This window comes from Rattus norvegicus, chromosome 1, assembly GCF_036323735.1.
Source record: "Rattus norvegicus strain BN/NHsdMcwi chromosome 1, GRCr8, whole genome shotgun sequence".
Taxonomy (NCBI): domain Eukaryota; kingdom Metazoa; phylum Chordata; class Mammalia; order Rodentia; family Muridae; genus Rattus; species Rattus norvegicus.
This window is the reverse complement of record NC_086019.1, coordinates 16,440,122-16,457,624: the sequence shown is the minus strand read 5'-3', so window position 1 is coordinate 16,457,624 and position 17,503 is coordinate 16,440,122. Positions and strand designations below refer to the sequence as shown.

At 42.5% G+C, this 17,503-nt stretch overlaps 2 protein-coding genes across 2 annotated transcripts in view; both read left to right on the top strand.

Annotated features, from left to right (window-relative positions):
* The window catches only part of LOC102547604 (60S ribosomal protein L27a-like), a 170,201-nt gene that overhangs the window by 27,105 nt on the left and 125,593 nt on the right, over positions 1 to 17,503 (top strand). The gene's annotated exons all lie outside the window — the stretch shown is intronic.
* The window catches only part of Pex7 (peroxisomal biogenesis factor 7), a 63,986-nt gene that overhangs the window by 8,680 nt on the left and 37,803 nt on the right, over positions 1 to 17,503 (top strand). Inside the window, exons 4-6 of the mRNA NM_001034147.1 lie at positions 8,807 to 8,884; positions 9,477 to 9,585; positions 16,719 to 16,825. Of these exons, the coding sequence (NP_001029319.1) occupies positions 8,807 to 8,884; positions 9,477 to 9,585; positions 16,719 to 16,825 (294 nt within the window). The remainder of the gene's footprint in view (positions 1 to 8,806; positions 8,885 to 9,476; positions 9,586 to 16,718; positions 16,826 to 17,503) is intronic.

Sequence of the window (17,503 nt, the reverse complement as noted above, 5' to 3'; positions counted from 1 at the left end):
TCCCCTTTGGCCTCCATTGTTCTTACCTTGCATTTTATTCTGGTGTGTTCCTTCTGGGGGAAGTATATCCAGCAGTCAACTTTCAGGTGGAGCAGAAGAAAAAATCCAAGACTTAGATCAGTATTAGGCTTTGGGATTGAAGGCCTTTGTGGCATCAAAGAAAAAAGAAAGCAACTTAGCATCAGGGGATGGTGGGTGAGGTGACTCGGTGGGTACAGGTGCTTGCCGCCAACTTACCATCAGAGCAGGAGTCAGATTCTTCTCTGTACCATGTAATTAGTGTCTGCAGAGGCCATTGCTTCTTTTAAGCCCCTTGAAGTGACGTAGCCTTAGTCAGTGCCAAGTATAACAGGGCAGAAGAGTAGGAAAGACTGCAGAGTTCAGCAAGGAGGACAGTGACGATGTCGACGACACCAATGACGATGACAACAACAACAACAACTACAACAACATAAGAAAACAGACAGAAAGGCAGGGAGGGCAGACTGGGAACTTGTTGTCTCTGCTTCAGGACCTAGAGCAGCGCTGTGCTGTTGAGGGCGAAGCAGAGTCAGCTGCGTCCATCCCTCTCCCGTTGTTTTCAGTTTGCTAGGATGCTCGTGAAACACTACACATTTGTTCTCCTTACTGAAGAGCAAGGTTTCTTGATTTGCAGAATCAGTCTTTCCCACTTGGTTTCCTCACTCTTTTCTTTCTGACAGTTTTTGGTCCTGGCTAGCTTCCAGTCCCTAATGTAGCCAAGGATGGTCTTGAACGTCTCATCTAATGGCTGCAACTCCTGAATGCTAGGGTTGCAGGTCTGTCTGGGCATACCCAGTGTATGTGGTGCTGGAATGGCGCATGTCCCAGAGCCGGTGCATACCGGTCAGAGACACTCGCCCAATTGAGCTACACCCCCAGCTTGGAGCATTCTTTGCTTTTTACAAGACGTGTAGTTTTCAAGTGCTTATAAAAACTAAGCTTTGAGCAGAGCATGCCATTGTTCATATTCTGCCACAGAGAAATCGTATCCACTTATTTCATAGTAATAACGTGCTGAGTGATTTATGTCTTCACTTTAAAATGTGAATTAATAATGTACTCTTTGATAAGGAGAGAGGCTGACACATCTGTATTGATAAACACCAATAAAATATTAATGTAGAATGATGATCGAATATTTAGTATGGTCCCTTTAGATATACATTTCCACTTAAAGTACCATGAAAGATTTCTCCACAAAAGGGATTTTTTTTCTTTCTTTCTTTTTTCCCATTTTTGGTGATGCTGGTGTTAGACCAGTGCCTTGTGCATGTTAGAGAAACACTCTACTGCTGAGCTGTACTCCAGCCTCTCTTATTTCCTTTTAAAGGGTTGTAATAACTATACACAATATATCTATCTCCCTTTGCATATTTTGTCACAAGCAGCCATTTATTTTAGAGTAGATATTGCAGGTATATGGTGGTTTAAAACTCTGTGACTATGTAGAAAAACTATCTTCTAGTTAGAGATGTGCTAATTAGTTTTCTTTGTTTGAATTTTACTGCCTGTAGGTTGTATTGTCTGCCCCCACTGTTAAAGGAGCACCATGAGGCATTTTAAAACCTGTACTTGTATTAAGAGCACTAGACAGGCCCATGCTGGTAGCACGTACTATGCACCAGGCATGTATGCTAATCCCCAGTAGTTCACTGGGTAAATTTAAAGAATCTCTAATGGCCGTGTTGGTTAGTTTTAACTATCAACTTGACAAAACCCAGAATCACCCTCTTCATGAGGAGTTGTGCAGATCAGGTGGGCTGTTGAGGATTATAGAGAATTTAGCCCCTGTGGGCAGTGCTGTTCCACAGGCAAGGGGTCCTGAGTGAGGTCAGGGAGCCGAGCCACAGGCCTGTATCATGCAGCATTTTCTCTTTGCTCCTGGCTGCGACTGTGAAGTGAGAAGCTGCAAGAGCTCAGGCCTTGACTGCCCTGAGATGCCGATAGCACGACAGACTTGTTTCTAACCCTGTTGCTTTTTGTCAGCAACAGAGATGAAACCAGAACAATAGCTTTACCTTGCATCATTGTTATTCATGTCTAAACTCTAAACTTCCTTTAAAAATTTAAAGAAGACAAAATGGTGGTTTTAGATATACAGAAACTGTAATGCAGTGTTTGAGTAGAGAAAGATTTTCATGCATAATTATTGCTACAGATCTGTCATTTTTCCCATGTGCTCAGTGTGGGTATCAATACTATGGCTGTCTTCAGAGCAAGCCAGCAAGGGAACCAACCATAGATAAGAATTGCAATTATTAGTAGTATTTTTTTCTTTTTTTTTCGGAGCTGGGGACCGAACCCAGGGCCTTGTGCTTGCTAGGCAAGCTATTATTATTTTAAGACAGTCTTTGCTTTGGTGGCTGTATAGCCTAGGCTGGTCTTGAAGTTACTATGTGGCAAAGAATAGCTTTGAACTCATAATCCTACCTCAGCCTTTCAAGTATTGTGATTATAAGAATGTGTGACCAAGGCTGACTTTATTTAATCATACTTTATAATTTTATATATGAAACTGGAAATTATTTTCAGTTTTGTTATAAGCTCATATAAAGTCTATCTCATGGGAGAATTATTTTAAAGTATATAAAACTTAACCTTTAGATAAGAGGCCTATAGTATAATGTGTGCAGTCATATAATTTATTTACATTTGTTATAAATATAATAACAACAAAAACAAGAAATAGCAATGCAGTTTAAAACTAACAATATTAGTTGCATGTAAAACGAGTGGGAGAGGGCTGGAGAGATGGCTCAGCGGTTAAGAGTACCCGACTATCTTCCAGAGGTCCTGAGTTCAATTCCCAGCAACCACATGGTGGCTCACAACCATCTGTAAAGAGATTCGACGCCCTCTTCTGGTGTATCTGAAGACAGCTACAGTGTACTCATATATAATAAATGAACATTTGTTTAAAAAAAAAAAACAAAAATAAAAAAACGAGTGGGAGAGAAAGAGCCCTGACCCAAAAATGGAAGTAAGATTTCTTTGGATATAAGTCCTATTATAGTTTTGACCTAGCACCAGTGAAACATTTTACAAAATTAGAAATCACAGTTTAAAGCAGGACAAAAAAAGACATACCAAAGAAATGATCTACGGCCTGGTAGATGACTCCATTACCAGGTGTTGAAATCATTAATTCAAGTGACTTTAAAAGGTAGTACTGTGCTTACCATCTGTGATGTGGTCTATCTCATGAGTGTGAGATAATAGAGATTTCACTGCACTCAGAAAAATCAGTGTCGTTATTCTGAAAGTCTCATCTGTGTATAGTAAGATGATGCCTAACTACAGTCAGGCCTTGAAACCAGACGTTTTATTGTAAAAGAAAAGAGTTTTGGAATAAAGAAGATATGTAGAACATTTATCTTAAAATCGGGTATGAGTTGTTTATCTAACCGTAAGGTTTATTTTTCCTCTGGTAAAAATGCATATTTCCGAGGTCTTTGTCCTGTAAAGAGAAGCATTCACTCATCTGCAGTGACATCCTCAGTGCCTATAGTACAGCCTCTAAACAGTCTTGTGACACACCCAGTGGGCTATGGAGAAGTGGGCTCTAGGACCGGAGAGGACGTAGACAAGACATCTAAGACATCGTCTTGTGTCTGAAGGCAGGATGATTTTGGAGCGATGTCCAAAGCTGAGAAGAGACGACATGAAGGGACTCTCAGGGGCCAAAGACAGCACACTCTGAACATCAGAAAGACGGAATCAAGGCACTGAGTCCGTGCGCACACACCCCCATGCAGTCAACTCTTTATTTTTTGTACATGAAATTGTGATAACCTGAAGAAAGTTACCATGGTGGAAGATTAGTAGTATGGCCAGCTTCTTCTTCTTCTTTTTTTTTTTTTCATGGCATGCATTGCCTTTTCTGTATGACTTCTTTGTGGAGCAACAGAAGTTTGATTAGAAAATTCCTTGTAGTAGAATCCTGTAAAACGTATACAGAAGGAGTAACAGCAGATTGGCCTGTAGTGGCCTGTGGTGAACCAGTGACTCTGGGAGACGCTTGTCTGCAGAGGCTAAAGCTGTTAGTCCACGATTGAAATGACGACTCTGGGAGAGGGTCATCTGCAGACGCTAAAACTGTTAATCTACAACCGAAACATTCTCTGAACCATCTACAATCACGAAAAGTGGGCCAATCTGAAGTTATACACCTCCTGATTGAATAGGAAGCTAAAACAATTGAGCTGAATCTGGGTAAGCCTCCAGATCTGACTTCCAGTTTCGATGAAATGGGATGCATGAAGGACTGCCATGAAGAGATGGTCACATCCAGCATGTCGGGTATTGTGCAGGGTGAACAACACCATTCCTTCAGCAGTTAGGTGTCTCTGGAAGGTGGAGAAGGGGCATGTCAGCCTAGAAGGGACTCAACAGACATGACTGTAGCTGTAAATGACAGTTTTGTGACAATCAGACAAATATATATTACTAGATACCTTGAGGGAAGCCATTCTTAATATTCAAAGGATAGATATGATCTATGCTAATGATAAAAGAAGGTCCTTGTGTGCTAGGTGCTTAGGGTGAAGTGGTCTGAGGAAGGGGGATAATCTGATAGTAGCCGTTGCAGTCAACAGCTAGTGACAGGGAACAGTGAAACAAGGGGAACAGAGTGATGGACAAAATGGCAGCCATGTGGGATACTCTATCTTCATGGACACCTTCAAATCTCCATGGAGAAGAAGACTTACAAGTTTTCTACAGTAAAAGAAATAACCCTTTTTAGTCACCGAGATTAAAAATCACTCTTCCTTTCTTTTGCATTCATGCAGGTTAAGTGAAAATTCTAAGCAAGTCTCCATTTGACTATTTTTAATTAAGTAGATCACTTTACAAAAGGGCACTACCTTAGGGCAGATTAACAGAAGCTCTGCGGGAGTTGGTTTCTGTCATAGACTGTGTCCTCTCAAACTGTTCTGATGAAGTACGGCTCTGCTACAGTGGCCCAAATACTGCCAGTGTATACTTTCTTCTCCTGTTTCTCCAGTTGATTTTATTCAGTGCCAAGAGTGATTCCATCTATGGCACCCTGCTTTTGAAATGAGGCTGGTGCTGCACGTTGTCTCTTTGTATTCGGTTTGACAGTTTGCAGTGTCCGTTCTTCCAGTGCTCATGGAGGGGCACTGCAAACAGGAGAAATGAGCAGCATACAGAGACCAAGAGGTTTCCCGTCTAGTTTGTTATGCATCCCAGAGCTTCCCTTACCTCTGCCCAGAGTGAGAGACTATGCTTGGCCCAGCTAGGAAAGTGAGCAGATCTGCAGGCTGTCCTGGGTTCTCGATTGTGCCATGGAGAGAGGCCGTGGCAAGGGCTGAGAGTGGACACAGTGCTACAAGTGAGGAGCCTCTTGCCTGGGCCAGGACAGGGAGAACATTGTTGGTTCTGAGGGAGAGCATGAGTGTAGACCGAGGCAGTGTGCTCGCTGACAAGGAAGGAAGCATGGGCTTGAACAGCCAGCATCTGGGTAATGAGTGGGGGTCTGTGGGAAGGCGTTGCTGACTTGTACTGTTAGGAAACATTTTACACACATATATGTAAGATGTAAAAATGGTACATTGGACACTTGAATATTCACCATGTAGCTTAAGAAATAAAACCCTACTTATGCTCTGCAGTCCCCTGATTATAATTCTTCCATCTCGCTAGAAGCAACTGCTCTCTTCAGCTTTCTGTTTACACTTTCTGTGCCTCCATATGCATGCGCCCCAAAGGCGTGCATAGTTTTGCATGATTTTGACCTTTGGGCAATACAAGTCGTCATGGATGAATCTCACATAGCACTGAATGAAGCCGGAAAGCTGCAGGAGCCACATGACGCCGAAAGACTTCGACCAGGGCAGTGATATTAATCTGTACTTACAAAAATGCTTTGGTTCAAGCTGGATAAAGGCCACATTGCATAAAAACAGGCAGGGGCGGATGGGAGGGTGGTCAGAGAGTCGCTGTACTCTAAGTTAGCTAATGGTTGATGGCAGTAATCGGAGAGGAGTCATAGCAAACTTTAGACATCACCTGTTAAGATGTTTCTTCTCTTAACCTGTGGCTCTTGGTGTTCCTGGGTGGGGGCCAAGCTTGTCTCTTGCTTCAAGTCTTTCCTTGCTCTCTCTCTCTCCCCAAAGGCTTTTTTTAAAATGCTCAGGTCTCACAGGCGTGTTTTCCCCTGAATTGTATTGAGAAGTAACTGGCTGCCCTTGTTGTTACTCTGCTTTTCTTTTCCTCATAGTTTTTATGTTTACGTCTGTATAGATTCCTTCTCCCACTAAGGGGTAAGGCCCACGAGGGCTGCTCTTGCCTACCCTCCCAAGCATCCCACCCCCATGCCCTTGCTACTGATACTAAGTGTTTAGTTTGTGTCTGTTGACAGTGGAATGAATTGACTTGGGGCTGGTTCCATGGAGCCCAGGTTTCCTTTTCATCTCTGTCCCCCAGTATCTTGCAGGCTGCCAACCGTTTTTTAGAACTTGAGGTAATTGCCCATTTGTCCTAGCTACTCAGAGTGTGTCATGGTATCTTCCTTCCTCCAGTCTTCCCTGTTTTAAATGCTGCCTTCACCCACAGTTGCCTGAAAGCTTTCAGTGTTCCCCAGCCCTGATCCCTGGGTACTGAATCTTCCTTTTATTTTTTTTTTTCTCCCTTTGAGATTCTTACTACGCACCTCAGGCCACTACATCTGCCTCAGACTCTTCGAGTACTGGGTTCACAGGCGTGTGCTACCACACCCAGCCTTGTTTGTGTTTCTCACGTCTGCTTCTTAAGCCTACTCACCTTTTGGCCAGCCTCAAGTCCTGCAGGAACTTGATCTCCCATCATAGCAATCCTTTCACACTTACATCTGTTTTAAGCTTAAACTCAGTTTAACTTTTTGCATATGTGGGTGTGTATGTGTGTGTGAGCTCATGTCGGACTGAGTGCACATGCACTTAGAGCCAGAGGACAATCTGGTGTCAAGCGCTGTCTACCTCACTTTTCTGGTCGTTGGTTTGTTTTCTTCTCTCCTCGTTAGAACATGAGCAGTGGGAGGGCAGGGTTGGGGCGGAGTCAGAGGTACTGAGGATATTCTTTTAATGCAGGGTGTTCGTTGGGAATTTGAGATGTGGTCTCATATGTAGCCTTGGCTGACCTTGAAGTTACTTTATTAGCCAAGTTGGCTTCCTGTTTCTGTCTCCCAAGTGCTGGATATAAACGTGTGGCACCACACTGAGCATAGTCAGCATTTTAAGAAATAAAAATGTAAAAACATCCTTGATGTACAAAATATAAACTATTTGATTTATTTACCTGTTTTTGGAACTTTAATAATTTACACTGGCCAATTTCATTAAAGTATAGGTAAAAAATAAAAAATTATATTTAATGGGTAAACAGTATTTGTGAGTTTTACCACAGTCCACTGAGTATGCCCTTAGTTGTGATCCCACAATAAAGTCGATTAACTCTATCATCACTTAATATAGGTGCTGACATATTTAGTTAGAGCACATTTAAGATCAACATCCTTAGCATCTTTCCAGCATATGTGATTATTAACCTCATATCTCTAGAATGTATTGATTTTATAACTAAAAGTTTGTACCACTTGGCCAAAGTCACTTCTGCCTCCACCCTCTCAGCCTGTGGTCACCACTGTTCTAAGTTTGACGTTTTGGATTCCGTGTCTGTCTTAGTCACTGTTCCATTGCTGTGAAAAGACACCACGACCTAGGCAACTCTTATAGAAGAGTTTTTTGTTTGTTTGTTTGTTTGTTTTGTTTGCGATATAGAAGAGTTTTAATTGGGGGCTGGTTTACAGTTTCAGAAGTTTAGACTATCACCATCATGGTGGGGAGCACAATAGCATGCAGGCAGACACTGGATCAACAGCTGAGAGCTATGTCTGAGGTCTCTGGGCCAAAATATGGGGGCTAGCATTCAAATATACGAGCCTGATATACGAGCCTATGGAGGCCATTATCGTTCAAACCACCACAATGTCTTAGGCGACAAAGCATCACAATGTTAAATAAAGTGCAGATCAGTATCAGTGATGTTTCCCCTGCAGGTTCTTCACAACAAACCCACACTCGTCTCTTACATATATGTAGGAGCTAAAGTTTTAACACTCGAAATAGCCTGCTGGCTAGTCATACTCAGTGATAAGCCCTGGTGTGTGTCTAGATTGCTCTCATAAAGGATAATTAGGCACACATATCACTGGATGCAAGTTACAGTATACAGTGGTAGAGTAATGGTGTGTAAGCTCTCAGACAGCATCTTTGAACTGGCGTGCTGAGACAGAGGCGTGCACTGGAGTAGCGCTGTTGCATAACCACAGCTCCCTGCCAAGAGGTCAGCTGGAGTAGCACTGCTTCCTATAAACCCTCTTCTAAGGAGGGCCAGGCAGGGGTATTAATTGAATCTTAATGCTTTCTGATGAACACCAAGCAAGCAAGCTTTTAAAGATGACTGCCTTGTCTGCTTTGACATTTCTTTGTGGTGCTCTAAGTAATGATCGCTTAGTAGATTTAACAGTATGTATAGCTTGGCTTGGTGAAGGAGATTTGGAAACTGTAGACTTACTTCTAGTCAGGCAGACTGGAGTCAGTCTCTAGGGAGTTAGCATGGGAGAATGGACAGGGTCACCTTTCTGCTTTCACATACCATGTAGAAATGGACAGTGCTTCATGTTTTCAGAGTGAGTTAGTTACTAGCCGTTGACACTGTTAGAACCAAAATGTAATATTTAACTGGATGCTGTTTGCTCCCTAAACATTAAAAATGTGTTTTTTAGGTGTACAGTGTTGATTGGAGCCAAACCAGAGATGAACAACTTGTAGTGTCTGGCTCCTGGGACCAAACTGTCAAAGTGGTATGTAGTATTACTGCATTTAAAACTGTCAAAGTGGTATGTAGTATTACTGCATTTAAAACTGTCAAAGTGGTATGTAGTATTACTGCATTTAAAACTGTCAAAGTGGTATGTAGTATTACCGCATTTAAAACTGTCAAAGTGGTATGTAGTATTACCGCATTTAAAACTATCAAAGTGGTATGTAGTATTACTGCATTTAAAACTGTCAAAGTGGTATGTAGTATTACCACATTTAAAACCGTTTTCTTACACGCTGCCAATGACTTTTTTCCTAAAGTATTCTATAGTTTTAAATGTGATCAATTAGATTTCTTTTCAAAAGTGTATATTAAAATACTTACCAGAACTAAAAAAAATTTACAACATTTTGGCTACAACCTAATAATTATCTTACTTTGTTCCTTAAAGACTACCTTATTTTATGTAAAAATAAACCTTAAAATATTTTTTAAAATATATATCCTATATGTATAATAAATGTGATGATATTCATAAGGTATCTATGTTGTACATATAGTGCTACATAGTATACACAAGAGTGCACATTTACGTTAACCTTTGTTGATCAATTCATCTCATTTGTTTTCAGTGGGATCCAACTGTTGGAAATTCTCTGTGTACCTTTAGAGGCCACGAGAGTGTCATTTACAGCACAATCTGGTCTCCCCACATCCCTGGTTGTTTTGCTTCAGCCTCAGGTAAATAATTTTTGAGTTCCCAGAAGCCTTATTTGTAGTGAAAGGGTGGCCTACTTTTTTACCATTAGGTGGCGCCGTGCACTCTAGATTCAGAGAAAATGGGAGTCTGTGCCCATGTTATGCCCTTAGGATATTTAATTTCTCACCCCCCCAGCCCCCCCAATGCTGGAGGTTGAAACCAGAATCTGTACTCTGCCACTGAGCTAACGTAACAACCCTTAGGACCTCTCCTTTTATTCACTGCCTGTCAGCCCGTTGACATTTTCAGAGGACTGAGCCCCAGATTGTGTTTTAGTAAATGTAACCCTTTTAACAATAAATGTTGAGGTTTTTTTGGTTTTGTTTTGTTTTGTTATTTTGGTACGGACAGATTTTTGATTTATAATGTCATACCATAATTTAAAATACATTTAAAAGAGTTTTGCTTTATTTCTGCTTTGTTCATAACACTACTGAGCCTATGAGTAGGTTGAGTTTGGAGCTGAGGTCTATGACTTGGTGAATAAAATTGTGTCCTTGGCTCAGAGTTGGTTAACTAAGGCTGTTCCTTTAACCAGAGCACCCGGGAAGACGGCACAGGTGGAAAACCACGGGACTCACAGCCCCATCAACAATTTACATATCTGTGGCTGCTTTTATACGGTCCTAACAAGATTAAGTAGCTGTTGTTACAAAAACCTGAGAGCCCTTCAGGCCAAATTATTTATGTCTGGCACTTTATGGGAAATGTTTGTTGATCCTGAGAACTTTGGGGAGACATAAAGTACCAGAAGCTCTTTTGCACAGTGAGGTGTTGAGAGGAGGAGGCAGTAGCTAGAGAAGAGGCAGTGAGTTTCTAGTTGTCCCCTCATTTACCAATCCAGCCAAAGACAGGCAGCGACTAGACAGGGCCAGGGTGACTTCCTCAGTAAATTGTATCTGTGTCCTGAGCTACTGAATTATACGAAGTGGGCCGTAGGAGTAAAACTCTGAGATCCCTTGCTAGTGTCTTATATTTTAATTCTAAAAATTAAGAGCTATTCATTTCCCCTAAATTCCTGAATTGTTGTTTGATTAATGACAACTCAAAACCTTTAGGTAATTTGTATACAAAGCCCACTTAGATTATGTAATTTTTGAGACTCTAATAGTAATGGTAATGTCTATGTGTGAAAGTGTCATTCATGTAAGAAATGCCTTTTGTCCTTGATAAAAATTACCAGTATTCTTTTCTGAAATGAAGACCACTACAATGTCAGCTTATCAAAATATCTGTAAAATTATCTCCAAAATCTCTGAGCTTTAATTCTAGCTTTCTTGAAAGTCTGTGATTGGAATGAAATCTTTTCCAAACCATCTTTTCTTTTAAAATTAAATTAATAAAATTAGTAAAACATTTTTTTCCAGCTCCATTTTCTTCTCCGTTTTTCAGTTCTAGGGTTGACCATGGCAGCACTTCCTAGGCAAGCAGTCTGCCATTAAGTTACATCCCCAGCTTCTTTTCCTTTTTGAAGACAGGGTTGTGTGTAACCCCAGCTGGTCCCTGAACCCCATCCTCCTTGCAACGCCGGGTTTCATGTGGTGCTGAGAATCAAGCCCAGCGCTCCCTGCGTGCTGGACAAGCACGGTCTGTGGAGTGGCACCTCAGCTCTTCAGGTCCCTTCCATACCTGAGTGTGGCTTTCATCTTTCTGTGGCACCGCTGCTCGTGAGGCCGGAGAAGGACTAAGTAAATGGCAGCAGCTATAACGCAGCTTGTGTGGGACTGAAACGTAAAGCCTTGCGTATAGCTTGATTTCGTCGTCTCCAATCCTTCTAACATAATGCAGCGTTCCAGGCTTCATGCCTTCTGTGAAACGGTCTGCGAGCTGACCACAGTTCATTACCAGTGTTGAAAAGTCCTAACATGGAGGGAGTTAAAACTCTTGTAAGGATAGAAGTTGGGTTGAAAGTGGCATGAATTCCCTTTAGAGAAGACCTCCCTTGGCCTTACCTTCTGTGGTTTCAAATCCTGAAGGTATTAGTGACACAGACTACACCTTCCTCACAGTGAGCTGAACATGCCTCCCTCCCACTACAGCTGGAAATTTAATTTGTAACTTTTAAATAAGAATTAAATTTAACAGTCATAGTTTTTAATATATGAAAAATGTCAAGTAAAACTTCTAAGTTTTTAAAAATTCCTTTTACCTATTATGTTAATTTGTTTGTTATTAAAGTTCTAATTTTGTGTGTGTGTGTGAGAGAGAGAGAGAGAGAATTTTTGAATCATGAAAGTCTTACTATATAGCGCAAACCAGCCTTCAGCTTGCAGTCTCCTTGGCCTCCTTAGTGTTGGGATTATATGAGTGTGCCATCTAATATGAATACTTGTCCTTACACATTTCCTATAGCATCTGTGCGTTCTTTTATAGCTAAATGCCTTTCATGGCTGGACACTAAAGTTTTTGATTATTATTACATAAGATATGGAATCCCATTTATTAGAACTTAAAAAACGTTTTTAGAATTCATCTTGATTTTTGAGACATTGTCAGCTAATCCATTAGATAGCAATTGAATGCCCACTGCTCCTGGGTACTGGGGAGTCAGTGATGGATAACGGCACTCTCTTGCCCTCCTTGAGCCCTCTTTAGTAAGACAATTGCTAAGGAAGAAGAAGGAAGGAGGAGGAGAAGAGGAAGAGAGGGAGGAGGAGGAAGAAGAAGAGGAGAGGGAGGAGGAGGAAGAAGAAGAGGAGGAGAGGGAGGAGGAGGAGGAGGAAGAGGAAGAAACAGCACTAATGTAGGATGGTAAAGGGCTGCTCCTTTGAGTGGTCAGGCATAGTAGTTAGGAACATGGCGGACTCTGGAGCTTGGCAGCCTGCATCCAGTTGTGCTTCCTCACTTTTGCATGGCTGTCTTTGGCCTTGCTGTTTAGCCTGTATCTCTCCATTACTTCTGAGACAGTGGTGATGACAGTAAATGTGCCATGAGGTTGTTATGATGGCTTAGTTAATGTGCCTCAGACTTAGACACTGCCTTCCTGGATGCAGAGGAAGGACCCTGGGAGCGAGTACTCAAACTCTGGAAACGGCATGGCTTGTGGGCTGCAGATCTGGTCAGGGTGCTTTCCCAGGGAGGTGGTGTCTGAGCACTGCCTTATAGCAAGTGAGAGTGAGGTGACAGAGGCCATGAAGGGCCAGGACCGCCTGACGAGTAACACGTCCACCTTTGTCGTTCATGTCTTCTGCCACTGAGCAGCCTGGGCCCATCTGACAACAGTGCTTAGAGTAGCTGGCTCTAGAATTTGAGTGTACCGTTAGGTGACAACTGACCAGCCTGATGACTCCAAACCTGCTGCCATAGAATCACTGGGGAAGCGTAAACAACAGCAGAGTTCTGAGCTATGGCAGGCCTGCTGAATGGAATGTCCTTAGGAGTAAGTTTGGGGTGTTTTTAGCTGAATCAAGTATTTAACCTGATTTGACAAGTACTATCTAGTCTTGGAACTGCTCTGTTGGAACTGCTAAATTAATGATCTATTTCTGATGATGCAACGGGAGTGACCATGGGTCTATTTCTGATGATGTAATGGGCGTGGCCATGGGCCTATTTCTGATGATGTAATGGGGAGTGGCCATGAGTCTATTTCTGATGATGTAACGGGGCGTGATCTTGGGTCTATTTCTGATGGTGTAATGGGGAGTGGCCATGGGCCTATTTCTGATGATGTAACAGGGAGTGGCCATGAATCTATTTCCGATGATGTAATGGGGGCATGGCCATGGGCCTATTCTGATGATGTAATGGGGAGTGGCCTTGCTGCTCTTCATAGACATGTACATGCCGGCAGAGCAGCTTCAGTGCTGAGTCTTTGGTCTGAGAGTCTTTAAGTTGTCTCCCTTTTGGTTTGTGGGTTGTGTTATGGTGTTTAACAAGTCGCTTTGTCATCTGGCTCGCAGGTAAAGCCTTGCTTAAAGCAAAGCAAAATCTCTCACAAAAATCATCTCAATCACAGAGCTTAGGCAGTGAACCCCTAAGTGATCAAATACTTTTTAGTCAGAAGGTGATTGCTTACATGGTAAGCAATCATGATTATTTATATCTAATTCTGAGGCACACAAATAGATCATTCAAGTGTTCAAAATAACATGCTTTAAGATAGTATATAAAAACAGAACACTTAGGGTATTCTAAGAATTTACTCACCTTGAGGCTTGGGAGATGGCTTAGTGGGTAAGAACACTTGTGCAAGCCCGAAAAGCTGAGTTTGAATTCCCAGCACTTATGTACAAGCAGGATTGGCTGAGCATGGCCATAAACCCAGCACTGGGAGAGTGGAGACAGGCGCATCCTGAGAGTTCGTGTCCAACGAACCTAGCAGAAGTAGCAAGCATCTGGTTCAGCGAAAAAATGTTGTCTTTGGGCAGTAAGTCATTAAGTCACAGAGAATGGAAGGACACACCTGATACCCTGCTCTGGCCTCCACACGGGCATGTGCCGGTATGTGCACCTGCATACTAACGTGTGTCCACTAACGCACGAACACACTCGCGCACGCACTCACGCACGCACGCACCCACCCCCGCACACACACACACACACACACACACACACACACACACACACACACGGTGTGTTGGCTAGTCACCTCCAAAGTTGTGGTGTATTTGTAAATACAGAAATTTCTTGCCATTAGCTAGGTTAATACCAAAAGGGAAGAATTGTGAGAAAGCTTTCGTCCCATAGCAGAATTCTTCTCTAAGAATGCTATGTTTTTGTGTGGTTTGTGATAGTTATATTAACAGAATTCATGTTTATACACTGTGTGGGACAAAGAGGAAGAATATTTGCACTATTTACATAGAGGGGATTCATATGATGTAAACTTTCTTTTGAGCCATGAAAACTAAATTATTGTTATTGCGGACTCCATATAATTTCATAAGTCATAGCCAGGCCTGAATGGTTATTAGATAAGCCTCATTCTACTTTAAGAAAAAGTCATATTACATTTGACAGGCATCTGGTGTTTCAATTTAATTAATTAATTAATTAATTAATTAATTAAATTAATTTCTTTGGGGTCCAAGGTACTCTTTTTGTTGTCCCATTCACCTCATACCACACGTTCAGATCGTTCGCAGCTCACAACTCCCCCATACTTCCTGCTGTGTAATAGCACTGTCTCTTCTACTGGGTCTGCTGTCAGTGCTGGCCTGCAACTCGGAGGGTGCTGGGAATCCAGGTCACCTGTGGTACCATCTTATCATCCTCATAAATGCCTGGATGACACTGAAGGACCAGCTGTCTGGAAATACCACTTTTAAAAGTCAATCAAATAAAAGCCCAGTCTATGTCCCAGTGGCTGGAAGAGTTGGGCATGCCATTGCACCATTGGACTAGAAGGCCCTTTTCTTACCCAGAAGCACAGTGATGGGAACAGAGTGCCAGCTCTGTACACGGTGGTGTGGCTCCGGGAAGTAGATCCCTACCATCTACAGGGCAGTCTGCTCACTGCAGAGAGGTTGCCTAAAGACCATGGCTCTTAAAGGGAAATGCACCTGAGTGTGATGGCCCAGCCCCGGACACTGTGGTAGAGAACTTTATACAGAGCCATCTTCACAGCCTCTGTTTTCAGTCTTTTATACATCTTTAGAGATTGTATCAGGCCTGCAACTTTTCATAGCTCATGTGTGCAAGCAGCATTGATATCAAGAAACAGAGTTGCACCAGAATTGTAAGGCACTGCTCCTTTCCTCCTGCCCCCAGCGTGACCACATTTGCCTTCTAGGGACAGATGCTCCTTAATGTACACTCAAATGCCTCCTCTCCCTGTCACTCCATCTCCTGCCCCACACTGTTATCATGCGCTGGTCCTTGAGATCAGTTTACACATGCAAGCCGTAGGCCTTCAGAAGTCTTACTCATGGGGTAGTGGCTGTATGGTTTCCAACTTGTGCTGGACCCAATGTTTTCCTCTGGCACTTGACTTTTTTAGAGGTGGAAGTTTAGGGGGATCGTTTACTCTCTCCACAGTGCTGTTTAGAGGTGGAAGTTTAGGGGGATCGTTTACTCTCTCCACAGTGCTGCTTCTTTGCTGGTATGAGGTAGGATATAGCTATCCCAGGCTTTGTGGAAGTTGCTGACCGCATACCTCAGAATGGGAAGTGATGCCCAGACCACACTTCGTGGCGGTCCTATTCCTGCTTCATGATTTCACTCCATGGCCGAACCTTCTACTTGTGGTGAGATGCTTGGGCACAGGGAGCTTCCAGATGTTATGCTTGGTAAACTTGTAAAATACTATTGTATGTTTGTGGTCAGACCAAAGAGAGGGGAGAAGAGCTGGCTGTCTTTTCTCTGTCCTATAGGTTTTTCGTCTGTTTTGTTTGTTTTGTTCTAGGTCTAAGTCAGCTCAGGGTCACTTGGTATGGAGAGGATATGCTGTTCTTGGAAGAAGGTGTGGGTATAGGCCAGACACTGGACGACTGTAGGCACTGTGCTCAGAGGCCACAGGAGAGTGCTTCATCCGGCTGCTCAAACTTCTGAAACAAGTGATTATTTTTAGGGCCATTGAAGATAGCTCTCTCATGTACCAGAACTACTCCTGTTTGGTACATTTAAATTCATTCTTTTATCTCTCCCATTCTTAGATCCCAAAATATTACTTACTTACATCTACCAACATGACTATTTATTTAAACAATGCCAATCTTATTTTAATAATGTAAAATAAAATCTTTATGATTCTTTTCTTTCTTTTGAGACAGGGTTTCTCTGTGTAGCCCTAGCTGTCCTGGAACTCACTCTGCAGACCAGGTTGGCCTCAAACTCAGAGATCCTCCTGCCTCCGCCTCCTGAGTGCTGGAGGTGTGCCACCACCTGCCAGCTATTCTCTAAAATTTTGGGCTTGTTTTCTTTTCTTTCTTTCTTTTTTTTTTTGGTTCTTTTTTTCGGAGCTGGGGACCGATGGGCTTGTTTTCTAAGGAGAAAAATTTCCTCCAACTGTCTCATTAAAATGAAGTATGAAAACCAGAAGGAAGAGCTGGAGGCATGGCTCAGGGGTACAGTGTGTGCTTCTCACGCTTGAGGCCCTGAGCGCTCTCTTTAGTACCAAGGTGGACAACAGACAGATACTCCTGTGGATGACCAAGTCTTTCTTTTCTCTCAGGTGATCAGACTCTGAGAATCTGGGATGTGAAGACCACAGGAGTCCGAATTGTGATTCCAGCACATCAGGCCGAAATCCTGAGCTGTGACTGGTGTAAATACAATGAGGTACAGCATGGGTTCCCTGGAGAGCACTCCCAAGTGTTAGCATGCCCCATCTCTCTTGCTGATGGCATTCTGGTGGTGTTTCTGGAACATGGGGTTAAGCTCAGCCCCTGACACTTGTAGTGAACAAGGGACTGACCCGCATTAGCACTAATTGGACTTACGTGGTCCTAAAACAGCTGAGTGTAAGAATTAGGAGCAGGAATATAGGAATGTATTAAACACATTAATATACTATCCATATGCCTCAGCAGGCCTTCTAGCTGAAAACTAAAAATTCCTACCTTGTTTTCACTTTCTCAGCTTAAAATTAACTTGTGAAAGTTAAAAGAATACCACATTGGCGGAACTCTTTAAATAAAAAGAAAGAAGATATGTATATTCTATAGAAATACCTTAGGCTTAGAAAAACTAGCAAAACTTAATACTCTGCTTTTTCAAATAGCTATGAGTCATCTTACGGGCCATTCTCCCACCCATGTGCATATGTGTGCCTTTGTGCACGTGTGTGTGTGTGTGTGTGTGTGTGTGCATACGTGTGTGTATGTGTGTGTGTGTGTGTGTGTGTGTGTGTGTGTGTTTCCTAAGTATTGGACTCAAATGCACTCTTACTTGCCAGGCAAGCGCTCTCTCTCTGAGCTATATTCCCAGCCCCACAACCTGCCTTTGAACATCTGGTGA